The sequence below is a fragment of the Ursus arctos genome, chromosome X (assembly GCF_023065955.2).
Source record: "Ursus arctos isolate Adak ecotype North America chromosome X, UrsArc2.0, whole genome shotgun sequence".
Classification (NCBI taxonomy): Eukaryota; Metazoa; Chordata; class Mammalia; order Carnivora; family Ursidae; genus Ursus; species Ursus arctos.
Window position 1 is genome coordinate 85,306,863 of NC_079873.1, and position 22,756 is coordinate 85,329,618.

The 22,756-nt window shown below is 40.6% G+C and overlaps 1 protein-coding gene across 1 annotated transcript in view; it reads right to left on the reverse strand.

The window, feature by feature from the left end:
- GUCY2F (guanylate cyclase 2F, retinal) overlaps positions 1-22,756 on the reverse strand; it is a 94,408-nt gene that overhangs the window by 58,877 nt on the left and 12,775 nt on the right. The window contains 4 exon segments of the mRNA XM_026478767.2: positions 802-933; positions 5,892-5,988; positions 9,860-9,944; positions 11,304-11,658. Of these exon segments, the coding sequence (XP_026334552.2) occupies positions 802-933; positions 5,892-5,988; positions 9,860-9,944; positions 11,304-11,658 (669 nt within the window).

Here is a 22,756-nt window from a genome sequence, read left to right on the forward strand (position 1 = left end):
TTCTTTGTAGTTATTATTGAAGTTGAGAGTGTTTGCTGCTTTTGGGAGTATCTTCAAACAAAACAAGGAAACCACACTGGGAAGGCGTCACTTAGGAGGGACTAGTTTCCCTCTTACCCCCTGCTTAACTCTTTCCTGCTGAGAAAAAACAGTTCATCTCTCCAACTGTTGCAAGTTTTATTCTGGTTGCCAAATTCCAGTATCTTAGAGCAAGGGGTCAGGGGTGGCCTCTTAAAGCTTGTAAGACAGAAACTTAACTGAAATTTTTTTTTAAAAAAATCTATTTTACACAGCGAAGGTCACCTGTTACTCCAAAAGGCAACAGGCTGAGGAAAAAAAAAGAAATACTTTTTAAAAGATTTCAGTAATATCAGAGGATAACAGGTATAAGAAGAACAACTAGGATTTGAAGGGAAGGGTTTGTCCAAAACTCTACACAAACATGTTTCTAGACATTCCATCACAAACAGGTGGCTCAAGAAGTCATTTCTTCTGTTATTATACCCATCTCTTCTAGAATGAGTGACATGGTTAAGTGTATGGATCCACCAACTTTTTTTTCCACAAGCACAACAAATAGATGGATTTGAAAGATCAATGAAATTATAAGGAAGGAGATTAGTTGCTGAGGAAAATCATGGTCCAAAAGGTCAGCCAAACAAGTCTAAGAGTGGATAACAAACAAAAAACTGGAAAGGCTTTCCAAAAGGTTTCCAAAAAAACCCAAGACTAAGTCCTAAATCACTGTCTCATTTTAAAACCCAAGAAGGCAGCAGATGAGATAGCTGTTGGATAGCCTACCTCATAAATTGCTATGTTGGAGTTTTCATAGGTAGCTGGAGTTAGACTCCCTGAGGAAAAGGAGAGCCTTGGGGACCTCCCACTTTGGACTTCTGAGGTGATCTGGAAGCTTACACTGGCACGACTTCCTCTCTGTGAAAGGATTAGGGAAAAAAGGTTATAAACAAAACTCTCATGATTTAAGACAAAGCATTGAACTATGGTATAGATACTATGCTTATTTGGCTTTTCTTTTTCTTTTTTTTTCCTCAGAGAGTAACTATATGAGTTGAACTTTAAACATGAGATTAATTTTGCCTATCCCCCCGCACAACTTTTTTTAGGCTAGGGTTGCTATCATGCTTCACCACCATATACCGCAAAAGAAAGGTAAATGTTCACAGGTCCCTCCATCTCCTAGAAAGGATTAGATCTCGGATTTGGGGGATGCCTAGGTGTCTCAGTCAGTGAAGCATCTGCCTTTGGCTCAGGTCATGATACCAGGGTCCTGGGATCAAGCCCCACCTCAGGCTCTCTGCTCAGTGGTGATTCTGCTTCTCCTTCTCCCTCTGCCCCTGCCCCCCTCCCCACACTTGTGCTCTCTCTCACAGGCACACACTCTCTCTCTCTCTCAAATGAATAAACAAAAAATCTTTGGGGAAAAAAGAATCAGAAATTGGGGGGGGGCAGAAAAGAACACCAGTCATAATTTAATCCAGGATCCTCACTCTATAGACAAAAATAAGAACATAAACATCTAAAATTTGGAAAAAAATCAGTAGCAGAACTAGCACATAATCCCACCCTTCTGGCTCTCAGGCCTGGCTCCTTTTGTTATACTATCTTGAATGGCAGCCTTCTTTGTGCAGGCAAGATTAATGGCAGAAGGTATCCCAGAAAGCAATAAGACAGTAAAGAGTGAGTAGATCGTCTGCCCATGACTTATGAGTATGATGCTTGAATGGGTCAAGTTCCTTGTTCCTTGATTGGTTAACTTGTACACATAAGTCTGGTAGGAGAGGACCAGGAAGTGCACCATTAAATGACAAGAGGAAGAGTTATCTGTGGTAACCTTTAAAATCGACCAGCTTTATCTTCAACTAAACCAGCAGACTTATTTCATGTGAAGAAATCATAAATCAACAGGTTCCTCATATTCTTCTCCACGTCTCCAAATGTGCCTTTCTTGGAATTAACAGCAATTCAGAGCCAGCAATTACATTTGGTATTGTCTAGGCTAGGCCCCACCCTCCTCAACTCTAACACCCCCATTTTATAAAGAGCAAATAGAAACCTAGTGAGGGATATAGGGACTGGAAGAGGAATGTGGATGTTATAATTCCCGGTCTTGTGTTTTTTCGAACACACCATACTCTGTTTCACTCTTGCTTGCCAGTAAAAATGAATCTTAAGTACTTTCACATACTCTGCTCTTAACGGTCCTTGATAAACTGAAGACCTCTAGTTGATTTAGCCCCGAGTTAAGTTCATTCTACCAAGACAAGACTATCATGAAGTTCCAAGGCACTAGTAAACTATACCCAGCTCTTAATGTGTTGAAATCCCAACAGCTCGCGATTCAGACACGATGTAAAACTTGACTCCTCACATAACCCTTGCATAAACCTGAACTCTCCTCAACAGAGCGAGGCCAGGGAGGAATCTACTTCTCTTTCATTCTTTATTTTCGTATCTCAGCAGGAGCACCTAGATCTGTATGTTGAGACATAGACCTCTCCGGGAAGGGGCACAGGAGAGAGCAAGAGAATCTGCCAAAATCCACATACATTTGGGCTTCAGCTTTACTTTCTTCTAAAAACTTCCTTTCCTGACCTGGCTTCTACTGACCTGCCAATTTTTCTAGACTGAATTAATTTTATATTCACCAAGAGTTTACACTTTCAGACATTCCATTTGGATGGAATTCTTGGCTTGGCTTCTTGACTGATTAGACACAGCCAGCTGCAAGTTTGTGACTACATAACAATTAAGGAAAATGTATGCTTCCCCTACCTTTTCCCATCAGAAACTCTGATACAAGCCAAATGCCAAAAGGGATCTGGAGGCCAAGAGCTATGTTCTAGAATAATGCCATCCTTTTCCACCAGGGCCAAAATAGTAAAAAATAAAAGAAACATTCCCTATGAGGCTATCAATCCCTGTTGCTCTTCATTTTTCTCACTCATGCAGTGAAAAGTGATTATTGGGGTTTTTTTTTAACTCTCATTATGTCAAAATGTATGCACAAGTGAAAGAAAGGATCTATTATCATGAACAAGATTTTAAAAACTTAGGTACTTTGTTCATCTGAAGGTAGCACTATTCTGTTATTTTTGGTGATTTTCTGAGATCCTGTATGAAACCCAAACACATTTTGTGTCTCAGTAGGAGAGAGAGCAGGCACAGGTGGGGCTTAGGCACACTTGACCGCACTATTGCAAAGCCTGTGCAAGAGAGGGTTAATTCAGCCCGAAATTGATCTGTGTTTGTTGTTTTGACACTTGAGAGCCAAAATATCGAGACAATCGTCATGAACTGTCATTTTGACATGGATACCACCACAGAAGTAGGATTTTAAAAAACAGGTTTATTGCTCTTGACCAAAATTTTAGTAAACATTACTACATTTGAACAACGACTTCTAATCATCTGCTTTTATTACTGATTACCCATTTCTGGATAAAATACGTTGCCATAGAATTAAATACTTGTTTTCTTAGTATCGGGTTATCTCTTGGGGTTGCTTCAGATCAGTATCTGCCCCTTTTGATTAAGATGGGAAATTTCATACAAGGCATATGGGGTATGGCAAATCCAGACAAATTCTACCACCCAGAGTGAGTCCCAGGGTCCTCTGGTGGTTTCACAACTAGAGACTAACATCAATACGTTTTTATGGCATGAGGGTGGAATGTAGCTTTCAGCCACAGTGATAATTTTGGCATTCAGCAGTACATTTCCAGGAATATGATATCAACCTTACAAAAAAAATTGATGATTTAAACAAATAAGAGTCAGGGTTGTCATTGAGAATTAAACTAAACAGCTGAACATTTCATCTGATTCCAGCTGCACAGAGTATTGCCATGTAAACCCATCGCCACCCAGCCAACTAGTTCAAGTGTACCTTTCAGTACCACATTTAGGCAAATGATCAGTTTGGTCACAAAGATCGTTAATTCTCAGATCTGGTACACTGGTTTAGCAAAAGTAGCTACAAGTAGCTTATGGAGGACAAATATGATGTGCTTGCATTCTCTCCTTACATCCTGCTACCACTGTATTAGAACTTGCAAAAATGAATGTCTTTATGTTGGCCACATAAACTGGGCACAAAGGGGCATCCTCTCCCATTACTGCTACAGTTGACAAAACTCTTCCCCACACTTTCTTTTTTCCAAGCTTTTGTTTATGCTGTTTTCTCTGCCTATAGGGGTCAGGAAGGTAAATATAAATTGGTGACATAGGCTGAATATAAAACAGTAGAGAGTAATAGGAACTGAGTCAAACTGCAGAGTGCATGCTTCTTCTGAAAAGGGCAACTACTACTAAGTCCCGACCAGTTGCCACGATGATACCCAAGGCTGACAGATATTCCAACCTTTAAAAAAACACCCAGAGGGGCGTCTGGGTGGCTCAGTAGGTTAAGTGTCTGCCTTTGGCTCAGGTCATGATCTGAGGGTCCTGGGGATCAAGCCCCACATCAGGCTCCCTGCTCGGTGGGGAGCCTGCTTCTCCCTCTCCCTCTTCCTCTTCCTGCTGCTCCCCCTGCTTGTGTGCTTTCTCTCTCTCTCTCTCTCTCTCTCTCTGCGTGTGTGTGTCAAATAAATAAATAAAATCTTTTTTAAAAAATAAGGAAATAAAAAAAATTAAAAATGCCTAGATATCCAAGTTTTTATGTGCAATGTCCCGATTTCAAAATTCTGGCTACTATTTTTTATAACTATAAATGTCAAACAAAAGTGGTTACCAGTTTGTGACCTGTGACCTAGACAAATCCTATCCATCCTTGTTTAAGACCCAGCTTTAGTGCTGGGTCTCTAAAAAAAGTTTCTTCCACTGATAAGTCTCCTCTGACATTTACCATATTTCTAGTGTCTTTTATGCAATATGGCAGCTATCAGCTCTCTTGTGTGGTATAATTAGCCTGTCTGACTTTACCTATAATCTCTTTGAAGGCAGGGACTCTGTGCCATCTCTCACAAAGCCTAGCCCAGGGCCAGGACAGGCATTCAGTGAAGAGCACCAGTTGTAACATAATCATCATCAGAACAGAACACCCAGGGACATTCAACCGATTTTTCACAGATTGATTCATTCACCAAACTTTTATGAGCACCTATTACACTATCTGCACGAGGTCAGGGGCTATGGGCTAACATTAAGAGAAACTGTACCTCTGCCCTTGAGGAATCAGCAATCAAATGTGGAGTTCAGATATACTAAAGAAGGGCTATACGAAGTCAAAGCTACCTTATTGGTCAAAGGGCACTGTATCACTTTCACAAAACTGTTCTAAGACAGCACTATCCACTAGAACTGTAACCTGAGCCACACATATATTTTAAGCTTTCTAGTAGTCACGTTCAAAAATGTAAAAAGCAGGTGAGATTAATTTTAATGATATGCTTTATTTAACCCACTACATCCAAAGCATTATCATTTTGACATGTAATTAATATGTTTTTTTAGTTTAATGAGACATTTTACATGTTTTTGTACTAAGTATTCTAAATCCAGGGTGTATTTTACTCTTACAGCACATCTCAATTCAGACTCACCACGTTTTTCTTTAAAAAGATTTATTTATTTACTTATTTATTTATGTGAGAGAGAGAGACAGGGACCGAGAGAGTGTGAGTAGGGGGAGGGGCAGAGAGGGAGGGAGAGAGAGAACCTCAAGCAGACTCCACACTGAGTGCAGAGCCCAACACGGGGCTCAACCTCACCACACTGAGATCATGACCTGAGCCGACATCAAGAGTCAGACGCTTAACTGACTGAGCCACCCAGGTGCCCCCAGACTTGCTACATGTTAAGTGCTCAGTAGTCATTTGTGGCTTGTGGATACCATATTAGACAGTGAAGCAAGAGAAGGGGGTGCTCCTTACCTTACTGCCAAAGTGGGGATTGATAAACGTCACATCCTCCAAAGTCAGTAGAATTCTGTTGGGTCCTTTAATCAACTGGATTTTATTTATACGATGCCTGAAACAAGTGTAAAATCAGAGGGTCACATGGGGGCTGGGTATTTTGCAAACCCAGGATAAATTTGCCCCATGATAGAAGTTTTAAAATATACAAGATAATGTGGGGGGACTAACCACACATAGATCTTTACCTTAGTACCCACAGCAAAGAGAAATAGCAACCCCAGTTCTCACGACTTGCAGAGTTACAGAGACCAAAAGAGAAAAATGAAGATACTATTGAAGAGGCACCAAAGGGGAAGGGTGAGGGTGCTGCACGGGGACAGTAAGGCAGACTAATAAAATGGTGATCCCTTATCAAGAGAACATTCAAAACAGCACCTTGTAATACTTGTAAAGAACTTACCACCCTTTCTCATATGCCACAGTATATATTCTAATAATACCCATGCCAAGAAGCATGTATCTCCATTTTATAGACACAAAAACACATTAAAGAAACAAAACAAAATTAAGCAAATTGTGAGATTCCCCTAGCCCGAGGCAGAGCTGGGGCTCCAATCCTTGGACCCTGGCGGCAGGCCCAGATTTCTGCCCACAAGACCACTTGTCTTGCGAAGTAGCATCTATGCGTTGCCAAAGCAACAGGTTGAAAAGTGGAAAAATTCAATCAGTTGGTTGCTTTGTCTACATGATTCCAAACAAGTGGGCTGACTGAGTTTTTTTTTTTCTTTTACTGAATTGGTCTCTTGTCTGAGCATTACACAGACACAGTTTAAACCCGATTCTCTTCAAACATGCCCATTAATTTGCAGCAAATGTAATTATTTCCTACGAATCAATTACTAGACACACAGAAGTTTTTGATGTCTACCCGCACAGCCAGGTAGGCCATCTCAGCTGAGCCGACCAGGCAACTCGAGGACCTGAAGGATACCTTGGATTTAGTCTGCGTGGTTGTTTTGTTCCGTTTTGTCTTGGGGACACTGACAGCTACAGTTTGGCTTCGCTTTTTCCACAACGCCTTAATGGTCACCCTGCGGAATGTATTAAAGCCGTGCCAGAGTGGGGAAAACAACCACTGAATCAAAATGCTTTGTCAAGTTGCTGTAAGCAAGTCTGCGATGTCACTGTAGCTTTAAGCACCAGCAACACAGTCCGTTTGTCTCAGTGATTCCACTGGTTTGTAAACAAACAATTAATGTGTTTCTAATTGTCTGCCAACAAATATGTCCCTTATCACTGTGGGAGCTGCTGCCCTGCAGAGAAAATTAAAAGAGCCCTGTAGTGAATTCTTGGGTAGAGCACATGAATCTTTTGGCAAAGTAAAGCATCACTCCCTAACTTATCCGTTTCATATGTGTGGTGAATTGTCTTAAAGCAGGCACACCTGTAAAAATAACCATGCTACACACTCTAGTAGAAAGAGAACTGGACTCTCAGTCCAGAGACCTGGGGTGTAGTGCAGATTCTGTCATTAATTAGCCAGATGACCTTAGATAAATAATTTAACCTCTTCCTGCCCCCGTGTCCTCATCTGTCTAGCAGGATAATGGTTCCTGCGTTACCCGCTTTTTAGAGTTGTTTTGAAAATCAAATGAGATAATATATGTGAAAGTGCTCTGAAAAGCATGAAGCACCATGAAAGTATAAGAGCTCATTATTATCATTATCATCATTAGTTTTACAAAGCACTGGAGAGCTTTATAGAAAGGCAAGGCAATCTGGTTCAGAGTCGAGAGAAAGGAGGAGTTCAAAGAATCCTTTGTTTTGGGGTGGTTGGGTTCTTTGCACGTCTTTCTTTCTGGGAAAAAAAGAAACTTAAACAATCAAAACACAGAGAAAAGGAAGGAACAGAGAGTCACTCTCCTGCAAGTAATCACCATCTATTACAGAAACTCATCAGACACTCAGTTCTTCTGATTGCAGCCGTGGTGGGCAGAGAGAGGGAGGCAAGCAGCAAAGAGGGGGTATCTTTTGTGCTTTGTTAGCTGAAGACCCAAGGACCAAGTGACTCTGGGAAATAATGTGCCTCTCTCCCACCTCTGCGTTTTCAGTGACCACTTGAAGTACCAATTGTCTCAAACTCATTTTCCTCTCCAATCATGTCCCTCTCCAATCATGTCCCTCTCCAGCCTTCTTGGCCCTTAAGCCCACAAAGTCCAAACAAACCCCCCTTCACCATTTTACAGACTTTTTTCCTTGCCTTCCCAGGAATTGCAGATTGAGCTCAGCCTAAGCCAAAAGAACCAGTCCTTTCCATGGGATAGACCACTGAGGACAGTCATGGGTGGGGTGGAGGGCGAAGCGGGAGGTTGACAAGTAACCTAAGCAGCTGAGTGACTCCATTTTTAACCTTGCCATGGGATGTTTTGGCATTAGGCAGCCAGAGCCTATTACTCTTCAAATCTCCCTAGAGAGGGGAGCTTTCTGATTGGATGATATTTATTTTCACTAAACATCTAATGTTAACTCAATACTTCGGCCTTTAGCAGCAGCTAAACTCAATACATTAAATTTCTGTTCTGAGCAGGAGTATGTCACAGTCGCAGAAATTAAAAAGAAAAACCTCCTTTGAACTAACATCTTTGTCAAGTGTATTTTAACAATTCACAAGCTACCCACCACTCTGTATGGCTTTATCAGGTTTCTAATATGAGAAGATTGAATAGTAGTGGTTTTTCCCGGAGATACCAACATACTAAACGCTAAGAGTACCACCTGTTAGAGTTTCAAGCCAAGATTTCACAGACTCGTTAGAACATCAGAGCTGGAAGGGCTCTTAAAGACCACTTAATCCAATCCCTTCATTTTACAAATGAGAAAATTCTGGCCGAGAGAGGTTTAGTGTCTTTTCCAAATTTACACAGCTGCTTAATACACTCTGGACATTTTTTCTCAGAACTTGCCAAAGGAGCTCCACTCCATTCCCCACCAAGTTCATGTCATATTTTTGTCAGGACCACTCTTACAAAGAAATAATAAAGGTGTGGTTAGCAAGATGGAAAGGGTAAAGTGGGAGGGTCGTGGTTGATTTCATTTTTTACTTTCCCCAAATCATCTTAATATGGGGAAGTTTCAACCGTTAAAATGCAAAGATTATGAAAAAGAAGCATCTTATAAAGCCATCTTCAGCCATTTATCCCTGATCCTGAATTTGTTCATCAGAGTAGTTGGTCACCTCTTATGGGATCTCAGGGAGAAAGACAAGGACATGATGATAATGATGATGTTGATGATTAGCTAGGATAGCTTTTGTGCAAGGAAGAAGGACAGTGTGAATCTGAAGTATAATACCCAAGGCAAAAAGTATGAGTGTCAAAGTGAGGATTCTGGGCTCCCAATAATCGGCAAGAGAATCCCATGTGCCTGGGAAGGAGGTGAGACTTTACCACTTGTTGAGCACTTACTATGAGTCAGGTATTATTTTAGGTGTTTTACTTACTTCAGTTTATTTAATAATCCGTGCTACAATCCTGTGAACTAGTACCATTATTCTCATGTCCTGGATTCTTGCCAAAGTCTGACTAACTCTTGGAACTGGTTAAAATATCCCAATTCTATTTTCTACTAGTCCATGCCATTTGGGGAAAGAGGTGGGTAGCAGAGACTCTGCCAGTGAAAAAGGGAGCACAGATAGGGAGTACACAGGCTCTAAAGTACTAGTTCTCTTATTTCATGATAATGTGGCAAGCCAAATCTACTCACAGGCAACAACACTGACAACACAGCTGAGGAAGTTATTCTTGGCATCAGGAAAACACTTCACTCTAAATGGGGCCAGTAGGGACAGTAAACTGCTATGGAAAACAGAAAATCAGTGGGTCATGTAATGAGGAAATTGTACTGAAACATGACTTCCTGGAAATAAATATTAACAAGGCTATTATGGGCTTGTATTTTTATATCCAAAGAGAACAAAAATGTACCTTATAAAGTAAGCAAATCCATTAATAGACAGCAGGGCCATAAGCAAAGCAAGGCAGACCGTCACAGCAAAGGCAGGGTCAATGCCTGTAGAGAGCAAGAGGAAGAATGGCATTATCAGAGAGAGGCTGTAAATAAAGGGCACCACGGAGCGGCTCCTCATGCTTTCTGGTGAGTCTAAAATCAAGCCACATCTACCTAACTTAATTCCATTTTTCTACAGCACAGTATGTCTTGTTGACTTTATGGACACAGAAAGCAATTTCACCGTTCTGAAGCAAAACCACTCACCACTCTGACAATAACAAATCACATGAATTAAGGCTGACCCGGATGTTGCTTTGGAGGAAAAAGTCCACGAATGGAAAACTTTGAGTACCTTAATTTAAGTTGGATGGCAATAGAGTTCTTGAGAATAAATATGTTATCTCACCTGTGAAGAGTGTTATGTCACCTTCATAAAATAAAAGACCTTTTAAATTCACCGGAGCCCAGAGACTTTGTGAGTTACCTTGTCCTTCAAGGGTGAGTCTGGTTTTGATAATTAGGGTTTCATCGAGATGTAAATTAGCCTCTAGAAAACCTTAACATCTTGACGGATTACTAAGATTTCAGAAGGAAATATATGATGATGCTAATGTCAAGGTAGTTGGGTATGTCACGCTCAAGCAAACTAGAAATTAAAGTCCATTTCAAAGAGATGCATTTGGTTTTAGAAGGGTGTGTTGTACACTCACAGAGGAATAATATGGATCCTTCCAAAGTTCCTCTCTGGCTCTCAGAGATTTGATGGAGTTTCCACTCTTCCTCAAGCTAGAGGAGTTCCATCAGTCAATCAAACTCCCCGTATTTATTGGACGCCAACTGTGTTGGTTGGGGGAGTGCATAAGAATTATTAACTACGGTCCCTGCCCTAAAGGAGTACTGTGTTTTGGAGGGGGAGGCGCAATCAATACGCAAGAAACAATTGAAAAGCAATTTTGTGCTAAGCTGTGAGGTACAGACTTTTAGCTCAACGGGAGTTCAGAGAAAAGAGTGTATAGAAATGGTATCTCTGTGGGTCGACCTGACAGGATTTGGATACATCAAGGGAAAGACAGGTGATCTTTCTAGCAGGGAAAATGATCACAGGTCATAGTCGACAATAGACCAAGGAGAAGACTCATGCCTTCCTCTTCTTAGAGTAACCTCTTTGGGAGTGGGATCATTTTGAAAATCAGTGGGGGTGGCTTTTAAATTGTGGATGATTATCCAAGGCTGCAAAGTACCTCTCATTGTCCTCATTATTTTAAATTAACTACCTGGAATGCCAAGATGTTTATCTCCCCTGAATGCAAATGCCTGATTCTATGAGTGTTCCAATGTGAAAATACGCTTTCCCTTAAAGAGGTTCCCTTGTAACCCACGCTAAGCCAAATTGACTACCAGTGATTTTCCATTCCTTACCTCCTTGACAGATCTTCCCTTCTGCAAACCAGCATTTTGCATCTGCTCGAGGGGGCCTGCCACCAGGGAAGTGAATGGGGGTCCCTCCGAACCGCAGCAGCTCTGTTTCCATGTCCACGGTATAAGTACTGTGGAGTTCCCATTCTTTCCAGTTGGTGTCCAGGATTACATATTCTGCAATTCCATTTCCATTTGAATCTGTCCTTATCAACTGGTTGAATCCATAGAATTGCATGTTTCTGGAATGCTGAACCAGGCTGGCAGCACTAGTCCGTCCATTTTCTTTCATAGCATTATTCATGGCTTGTGCGATAAAGTAAATTGAATTGTAGATGGTTCCAAACAACGGTGAAACCTATTTTTAAAAATTACAATTATCTTGAGCCCTGGTCGCCCTAGAGCAATCTCAGAGTGTATTCCAAGCCCGTGTTCATTATTATGGGCTGCACGTATGAGTGGAGGAGAGCTATGAAGACCCAGAGGAAAAAAACAATTGTTTCTGAGGACTTGCTTGGTTTGTCCCCTGAATTTTTTTGTTTTTCTCCCCCAGGCCTTCACATCTTTAAATATATCAAATATGACAATTTTATGAGCAAACCAAGTCATACACAATATATTTTTATGCTCCTAAACTAAGAAAGTCATTTAGAGTTATAAAGGGCATTAAAAAAACAAGCATGGAATAGACAAGAGGCACTCAAAGGAAATTTACCAGGTTAATTACCGGTGCATTATGCATGGTAAAATCATTTTGCTGGCACTACTAGAATGGCAGGTGAGTGTGGTAAGGCTGTAAATAATGTGTCTCCAGTCCATGCCTGTGTCCTGTCTTCGTCCAAAATGGCTCTTCTCCTAAACACGTGCTCCCTGGAGAAAGTGGAACACTAAAATACAGTTTGAAACACACAACCCCACACATACACATGCAAACATGCATACTGACACATACATACCCCCAAAGACAGAGCCAAATGTTGTAATATATGGAGGATGTGGATTTTGATCAAGAAATCCTATATCCTGTTGGTGTCCAAAGCGGCAAAGCTTTGGTGAGAAGCCACCATAAAGCAGTAAGTCTTCTACGGTGGATAGCATGACTCTGCCTGCTATATAAATACAGTAAAAGCAAAAACATTGGTGTACTATGCCTGATGTACTGCTTATTAACCTAGTAAATTTGGTTTTGGAACAAACTTGTATCTATTCCAAAAAGGTAGGGAGGAAGAGAGAACAATCCTTCCCTCCTCCCCCCTCCCCCCACCCCCAGGCCGTGGCTTCATGGTTTTCCATAACATTTCACCTCTAGGATGGAGTTCAAGAAAGCTATGGTCATGCCATTTTACTGAGCTTCAGAGAAAGCTGATACTTGCTACTTTGGTTTTACCAGGTCTAGAAAGCTATCTTCCTGTAACAACCCTCATCTGAATAAAAGAGTTTAAAATTAAGTACATCATTTTTGTGTTGGAAAAACGAGTCAAGATGCAGAGAGGTGTAGTAGCAGCTAGCAAGACACTGCCATGCCCTGTATACAGAGCAGTGGGTTGTCAATTACCCAAGGAGTGTCAAAAATACCAATGCCAAACCCAACACAGACCAACAAAATGAGATCTTTTAGGTTCGTGACCTAGTAATCACTATCACTAAAAGCGCCCCAGGTATTCTAATACACATACAGGATTTAAAACAACAGTAAAGAAGAAGAAGACACACTGACCTATCGTCTCTTCCCCTCTCCCTGGGCTTCAGTTTCTTCTCCTCTAAAATGTCTAGAACCATGAATGTCTAAACCTTGGAGATCATCTGGTCTAGCTCTCTCTCTCTTTAGACATGTAAGGGAGGCGCAGAGTAGTTCAGCAACTTGTCAAAGTCACTCACCTGGGCATAAAATCAGGACTAGAACCCAGGTTTTCTGTTTCTTAGTTTAGCATTTTTTATTGAGATAGGTGTTACCTGTGGTCTTTCTTTAGGCATGAACTCCTGTGAAATTTCTCAACACTTGGTCTACTACAGGGACCAAATTTAGCTCACAGACATTTCCATTTGGACTGTATATGTTTTTTTTCCCCTTCACCTCTCTGATCTTTTAACATGAGACAGTTAAACATCTCAATCCTTAGTCCTCTTCTCTAGCAACACTCACTCCGTTGGATATCTCCTGGCCTCATGGCTTTAAATATCACATCTATGCCATAAATCTCAGATTTATACTTCGAGCTCAGACCTGTTTCCTAAATTCCAGACTCATAAGTCAACTACCTACTCTGATATCTCTACATGGATGTTGGATTTCAATGTACCCAAAATCGAGCTCCTGATTTTCACCTCAAATCTTCCTGCTTCATCTATAATGAGTCTTCCCCATTTTTGTTAAGACCGGCTCCATTTTTGCAATGGTTCGGGCCAAAAACCTTGCCCCAGATAACAGAACTAACTAAGAGCAGGGCAGAAATCAACACTTCAGTCCCCTGAGTATTTGTCCAATGATCTCTATCCACCGCCCTGCCTTAACACGCACTGTAGAAAGAGGCATGGTGAACGGATGGCATGTGCATCCATTCTTAGTTGCCAAGGACACACTGAGGTCCCTTAAAAGGCTTTCACTAACTCTCCCATTTGACTGTCTCAGATGCTCCACTTAATTGTTTTCAGGATTTCTGTGAGAGCCTGCCTGTTTTCTGGGGCTTTGGTAGGTTATGACAATAAGTTAAGGCTGGAAGGTGGAATATAAAATCAATACTAGTAAAACAAATGAGTAAAAAAAAAAAAAAACTACAGGGCAGCAAGCCCCTGAAAGCAGAGAAAATGCTAGTATTCTGTTTTGAAAGGCACAGAGCCTTCTGGGAAAGAGACTGTATCTACCTACAGCCAAAAGCAAAGATTGAAACTATTAAAAAACAATACTCTCAACTCTGAGTTGACCCATCTTGCAGGGTTTCCAGCTAGCCAGGCTATGCTGCCCTTTGTGTTCTTGGAGTGACCCCTGTTAGAGCTGACTGACAGCCACTCTCCAAACCTGAAGCCTGTTTTTCAGGATTCTCCAGCCTTCCCCACATAGCACACACATGTGCACGTGCACACACACACACACACACTACACGTGTGCATGTGCACAAACGCATGCACACACACACATACACACACACATACACACACACACAGAGCTACAAAAATATGGTAGAGGGACCCGAAGCTAAAGGAAAGAGCATAGCTGTAGCAATAGCATTAGGTTGCAAAAGAACTGTCATAGTGGCCCTCTCTCGCTGTGAGGGCTTGGATTTGTGTTCCAGCTGGGTTTTGTTGCTGTTTCACCCACTGTGCCCTTCAGCAGTAGAAATTGCCCCTTCCCATAAGTCAAAAGCACACTGTGTGAGCATTGGTCACAAAAGGTCTCCAGCTGCAGCTGCTGCAAATAACGAGAGAAAGAAGAGGTAGAAGGTAGGGCGAGGGAAGAAAAGGCCCTCTCCACAACCTCTGTCCCCACTTCTGACTACAACTCCGAAGAAGCACGATGGGATTGGCAGGAGTTTCTGTCAGGTGGATGACCTTGTTGACATCACAGCCCAGAATGGTGAACCGACTCATGACTCAGTCTATTAGTTTTGCCTGCTTCATAGACCTGAACCTGATTGAATGAATTATGAATAAATGAATGACAATTGATTGTTTGTTATTCAGCAAATTTAGCTAGCTCTACCCTAGGCTTCTTGGAGCTTGGTATCCAAGAAAACAAGGTCTGGGTCAGGAGCAGTGATTTTCGAATTTGTTCAATTTAATGGTTCATGCTGTTGTTAAGTTGACTATCATCAGTTCAGATTTACTGTGCTTGCAAGACACAAAACTGGCTTCCAAAGCATTTTGTCCTTAGAAGCATACATTGAAACATACCTGGGTCAGAAAGCATCATTTGAAGGACAAAATGGCAATATCACTTTTGAACAAAAAGCCAGGCACGTGCAGAGATCAAGAAACCAGATGGTAATCAAATTCCTGTTATTCAAGGTGGTACCTCCAACAATGCATGATCTCAACCCTTGGACTTAGCCAAGAGATGGCTAATAACCCAATCTGTTTGATATGATACTCATGAACACAACACCCTTATTTTTTATAGATTGATCCTTTTATTTTTTATAGAATGATGTACAAAGACAATTGTAGCCACTGTAAGCTGCAGGTAACCTTTCCTGACAAGTGTCTGTTGGGTCCCATCCTAGAATGCTTCAGCCCTAACCACATCCCCTGCAGCCTGCTATCCCCCTGCCAGGCACCTATATTTAAGGTAATAGAAAGCAATGGGTGCCAGGTGCTTCAGGTCCCCTCTGGGCTTGCTGAGAAATCCAGAGGATTTCCTTTGCTTAGGCAAATAAGGCCACATTTGGAAAAATTATCCCAAATGTGTGTTCCAGCAATATGCATTTGTAGCCAGTAGCATTTTCCTGAAAATAAGCATTGGGAAGACAGCAAAAGTAAAGGATGCAGGCACTAAAACATTATTTCAGAAGTCAAAATTTAAAGGTACAAAGTGATAATCCTTGCCCAATCATCCTGAGACTAAATTAGGAAGTTTGTCACCTGCTCCCCACCCCCAATCTCTCCATTCTGATTAATTGTTCTCTCTTTTTTAAAAAGATTTTATTTACCTATTTGAGACAGAGAGAGAGCATGAGGGTGGGAGAGAGGCAGAAGGAGAGGGAGGAGCAGACTCCCTGCAGAGCAGGGAGCCCAATGCAGAGCTCTATCCCAGGACCCCAAGACCATGACCTGAGCCAAAGGCAGACACCCAACTGACTGAGCCACTCAGGTACCCTTGATTTATTGTTCTCTTTTCACGGGTCCTCAAAAAGCCCTAGCACCTTCTATGTTAGAGGAAAGTCATCTGAAAAACCCGTTCAAATCAAAGTATTAGTCACTTAGTAATACTACTTTGAATAAAGCATTGGACATGGGACATGGTATAATTTTTTTAAGGTTAATGTGTGGTTAAATGGTCAGGTTCTAATAGCAGATTAGTATTGGAATCCCAGCTCTGCCACTTGCCAACAGTTGTATGACCTTGGAAAAGTTACCGTGAGCCTGTTTCATCATCCGTAAAGTAGAGATAATAATACCTAATTTGTAGGTTTGATCTACGGATCTGATGAGACCATTTATGTTAATTACCTGGCACAGAGTAAGCACTGATACATGAGAACTGCTATTATTTGCATTTCAGAAGAGGAACACAGAGCTCTAGTAATATCATCCTGGAAGCATAGCTGTCAAATATTTTATCCCAGTCTTGAATTTGTGACCAATTAGTAAAAAATCCCAATTTTATTTTACTTTATTTTAAGATTTTTTATTTGTAAGTAATCTCTACACCCAACGTGAGGCCTGAACTCACAACCCTGAGATCAAGAATTGCACACTCCACCAACTAAGCCCACCAGGTGCCCCTAAAAGTCCCAACTTTAGACCCAGTGTTCTTAGCACCCTGAAATGGTAAAATTGTTCCCCTTCATTGGGGAAAGACCTTATTTCTGTTTTGTTCTCCATGATATCACCTGCAGAGTACCTAGCCCATAGTAATAATAAAAAGAACAACAACATTAATACCACTAATAATAAACATTTATTGAGGGGTTATTAGGTGCCAGGCAAGCTCTTTATGTGTATTAACCCATTTAATCCTTACAACAACTCCATGAGGTAAGCACTGTTATTACTCCCAACTTAAAATAATGAAAAGAAGATACAGAGAGCTTGAGTAAATGTACAGCACTCTGCCTTCAAAGCCCATTCTCTTAACCACCATGTTACACCTAAGCTTAATAAATACGTGCTAAATCAATTAACTGACTGTACTAGGTCCACCAATAACTTTTCTGTAACTTCTTTTTTTCCTTCATGACTTCCTGATTGAGGACAGTGAGATCAAGATTTTTTTCCTCACTCTCCTCCTCCTCTCAAATATCACTCCCAAACAAGGAGAACAAGGAACTGAAACACCAACCCTCCATATTTGTTAGTAATAGGGGATGTCTGTAACTCTGGCTGACAGAATATGAAGATGGAAAGTGGTAACTGATTTAGCAGAGTGGGGGGCAATTAAACTTAAGTATCTGAAGAGGGGAATGTTGGTAAGCAACAAGCAGATTTTCCCCCTAAGAATCGCAGAAAGGCTGAGGAATTAGAGGTACCAAGTACTATGGAAGTGGGAATGAGGCAGAATTTTAAAGGAGGCCCTTTGAATGTCCCTGTAAGGAGTGATCAGACATTTGCCATCCCCACCTCCATTGAGGAGAACCAGACACTGCTGGAAATAGGTTAAATCGATTCAGAGCAGCTCTGGAGCTGGGACACTTAATCCAAAGGAAGGTAAAAATTAGATGGGCCACAAAAAAGAGTGATGAAGTTAAAATCTTTATACTTAATAATGAGAGTCCCAGTCTCCTTCCCCCCTCCTCCGACATGACTCCTAGAATAGTGACAACCAGGATTATGACTCCCAAGAAGATGGAAGTATTCTTCCCTGAAGAAAGTGTAGCCCAAGAGGGAAGATCTACAGATATTGACAAAAAACTCCAGCAGTCTTTAACCAATTTCTCTATGCTGAAGCCCACTGGTCAACAAACACATGATGTACATATACCTTCAAATCTATCTCTTAGAGCTTCATTCTTAAATATGGACAACCAGGATCACCAGAGAGTTAGGGAAAGCTTCCAACATGAAAAAGAAAGACCAAAACAAAGAAGCATGAAAAATTAGAAATGGAGAAAAACACAGACAGCAGAAAAAAAAAACTTTAAAGAAAGTGCAATGAATATTTTCTGAGAAATAAGAGAAAATACCATATTTACAAAACAAAAGCAAGATGCCATTAAAATAGAATAATCAAACAACAAGCACCAATTCTTGGAAATTAACAATATGATAGGAAAAAATTTTTTAAATCAGTGAGAGAGAATGCAAAATTGAGAAGCTCTTTTAAGAAGAGTAATTTATAACAAAAATACGGATGATACAAGAGAAATAATTAGACAATTAAAAAATCAACCCAGACAACCTTATAAACAACTAATAGCATTTCCAGAGAGAACAAAGACAATGTTGTTGAGAAAATTATCAAATAAATAATATACAAACATTTCCCAGGTGGAATGAGATTAAAAGGCCTCACAATAGATACTGCATAATATATGTCAAGGACCCAGACAACATCATGAAATTTCCTAACATCAAGAATAATGAGATAATCTTAAAAGCTTCCGGGGGAAATGGGGAGGAGTGAAAAGAGTGCCTCAAAGACTCCAGGAATAACAATGGCATTAGAGTTGTCAATACCAACAATGGAAATAAGAAGACAATGTGCCATGTCCTCAAAGTGCTAAGGGAAAATGATTTTATTTTATTTGATTGATTGGTTTTAAGTAATCTTTACACCCAACTCGGGGCTCGAACTCACAACCCCGAGTTCAAGAGTCACATGCTCCTCCAACAGCCAGCCAGATGCCCTAGGGAAAATGATTTTTTAACCTAGATTTTTATACTCAAACTATCAACCAATAATGAAGATAGAAGAATGACTCTCAGACATGCAGAATTTCAAAAGTTTACCTTCCATGGACCTTTTTCACTAGAGAATGTGCTCCACCAAAACAAGAGTAAACTGGGGTTAGGGGGGGGAATGGGAGTCACAAGGTTCATGGAATAGTGGATTCAGCACAGAAAAAAAAGAGAAAGGGACCTTCCAGGGTGATGAAAAAGGAGAACTTAGCATAACAGTCGTGCAGAAGATTTAGAGAGCATTAAGTTTAGATTGGAACAAGAGGACAGAGAGCCTCAGGAAAAACAAATGAAATTGATAAGGGATTTTTACCATGTATAAAATTGTTTTGTGAGAATTCTACAGCTTTATCAGACAGTGTAGAAAGACTTCAAAATTCAAATTAAGGTAAACAAATTCAAAAATAATGCAATTATTAACCCCAGTAAAAAATCAAAAGTTACACAGAGAATGGATTGTTACCATAATATACCACATGGATCAGCAATCAATGATATTTAGATAGGTATAATATTAAAAATACCAAATATGAATTTAACTAAAAATTGTGGCATATCTATATTGAAGGTTTGAAGGAGCATAAGGGAGTATATAAGAACTAAAAATCCTCAACCATAATAGAAAGTCAACAAAAAACATCTAAAATAGATTAGTCAAGAGGTGCCTGGGTGGCTCAGTCTGCTAAGCATCTGACTGTTGAATTTGGCTCAGGTCATGCATGATCTCAGGGTCGTGAGGTCAAGTCCTGTGTCAGGCTCCATGCTCAGTGTAGAGTCTGCTGAAGATTCTCTCTATGGGGCACCTGGGTGGCTCAGCTGGTTAACCATCCAAATCCTGGCTTCGGCTCAGGCCCTGATCTCAAACTCATGAGGTTAAGCCCTTCATCAGGCTCGGTGCTCAGCACAGAGTCTGCTTAAGACTCTCTCCCTCTCCCTGTGTCCCTCCCCCCCACACTGTTGCTCTCTCTCTCTCTTTCAAATAAATAATCTTTAAAAAAAACAAATCTTCAAAAGAAAAAAAAAACAAAGCTGGGGGCATCACGTTGCCTGATTTCATGATATATTACAAAGCTGTGATCACCAAGACAGCATGGTATTGGCACAGAAACAGACACATTGATCAGTGGAACAGAATAGAGTCTCCAGAAATGGACCCTCAACTCTGCAGTCAATTAATCTTCGACAAATCAGGAAAAAATATCCAATGGAAAAAAGACAGTCTCTTCAATAAATGGTGCTGGGAAAATTGGACAGCTATATACAGAAGAATGAAACTCGACCATTCTCTTACACCATACACAAAGATTAAATCGATGAAAAACCTCAATGTGAGACAGGAATCCATCAAAATCCTAGAGGACAACATAGGCAGTAACCTCTTCAACACCAGCCACAGAAACTTCTTTCATGACACGTTTCCAAAGGCAAGGGAAACAAAAGCAAAAATGAACCTTTGGGACTTCATCAGGATAAAAATCCTTTGCACAGCAAAGGAAACAGTCATCAAAACTATGAGGCAACCCACGGAATGGGAGAAGATATTTGCAAATGACATTACAGATAAAGGGCTGTTATCCAAGATCTATAAAGAACTTCTCAAACTCAACACCCAAAAAACAAATAAGTCAAAAAATGAGCAGAAGACATGAACAGACACTTTTCCAAAGAAGACATATGAATGGCTAACAGACACATGAAAAAATGTTCAACATCATTAGCCATCAGGGAAATTCAAATCAAAGCCACATTGAGATACAACCTTATACCAGTTAGAATGGCAAAAATTAACAAGGCAGGAAACAACAAATGTTGGAGAGTCTGTGGAGAAAGGCGAACCCTCTTACACTGTTGGTGGGAATGCAAGTTAGTACAGCCACTTTGGAAAACAGTATGGAGGTTCCTCAAAAAGTTATAGAGCTACCTTATGACCCAGCAATTGCACTACTGGGTATTTATCTCAAAGATACAGATGTAGTGAAAAGAAGGGGCACATGCACCCTAATGTTCATAGCAGCAGTGTTCACAATAGCCAAACAGTGGAAAGAGCCAAGATGCTCTTCAACAGATGGATGGATAAAGACTACGTGGTTCATATATACAATGGAATATTACTCAGCCAACAGAAAGGGTGAATACCCACCATTTGCATTGACATGGATGGAACTGGTGGGGATTATGCTAAGTGAAATAAGTCAAGCAGAGAAAGACAATTATCATATGGTTTCATTCATATGTGGAATGCAAGGAGTAGCACGGAGAACATTAGGAGAGGGAAGGGAAAACTGAAGGGGGAGAAATCAGAGGGGGAGATGAACCATAAGAGACTATGGACTCTGGGAAGCAATCTGAGGGTTTCGAGGGCAGCGGAAGGGGTAGACCAGTGATAGGTATTAGGGAGGGCATGTGTTGTAATGAGCACTGGGTGTTATATGCAAATAATGAATCATGGAACACTACATCAAAGACTAAAGATGTACTGTATGGTGACTAACATAGCATAATAAAAAAAAAAGAGAGATTCTCCTTCTCTCTCTGCCCCTCCCCACTCACTCTCTTTCAATAATTAATTAATTAATTAATCAAGAGATACCAAAAGAGAGAGACACACACACACTAGAAGCAGTATGGTATTTACAAACCCAGAGGTAAATACCAAATAAAGAGCTAAAAGACAAGAAAGTGGATGCATCTGATGAAAGGTGGGAGGGAGGCCTCAGAACTGCTTTGCTGTTGACACAAACTTTTTAGCGTTTCTTATCCTTTAAAACTATGTGCACATATCGTTTTGACAGTCTTTGGTTTTACTTTTTAAAGAAGTAAGGGCATAAATTAAGAGATTGCAAACCTCTGCTATAGGCAATATAGCCTATCTATAGAAATTTCAACTCCATAGAAATTTCAACTCCACTGGAAGTTATTGGGCGAGAGAGAAATACCACCATGTTTTTCATACATTTGTTTATTCATTTACTAACTGTCTCTCTCACTGGAATTTACACCCCATAAGACCAGGAACAAGAGATGTGCTAGTAAATGTTCAACTGCATGAGAAGGAAAATAGCTTTTACTTGTGTCATTTACCAATCTCTGTGGTGTAAATACTCCCGATGGCTGGTTTCTCGCTACCAACATGATGCCACTAAACACAGAAATGGGAAAAGGTGCACACCATCAGCTTTTGTAAACTGTCTCCAACACACCACTGACAAAAATCTTGCCTTGTTTACTGTTCTATCTGGAGTTCAACATAATGCATGACGCATGGCAGGTGCTCAGCAAATAATTGTTGATCTGTTGATTGAACAGGGCAAAAACAACAGGAGCCCAGGGACAAGCAAACAATGCACTACATCATTTGATCTAAGAAAATACCATTTGGAATTCTGAAAGGAAAATAATCTTGAAAGCTGAAACTATTGAGAGATTTTCTGCCAGGAATCAGAAAACTTCAAGAGGAGGGAGCTGAAATCAGATTGTAACTTAGATGGTACGTATAAAGTCATTCTGGCCCCATGGGAAAAAAAAGTGGAAAGGAAGGTAGCTGTGAGCCAGACATTCTGCTAGTTACCTTACACATGTGACTTTGTTTAATCTTTGCAATAATCCTAGAAGATGTAGATCACTAACCCATTTTACAGATGGGAAAACTGAGACTCAAAAAAGTGTAAGTAATTTGCCCACGGACACACAGCTAATAAGAGTGAGATCCTGGGACTCAAATCCAAGTGTGCCTAACTCTTTATCATATGCTTTTTCTGCTATACCAGCTGCCTTTAAGAATTTAGCAAAATAATTTAGGTAAAGGGAAGTTTTGCTTATCAGAAATCTCCAGATAATTGTCTTATCCTTCTCTCAATCTTTGGTTATGAGGGTATACCCTAGGCACCTGCAAAGTGGGGGTGGAA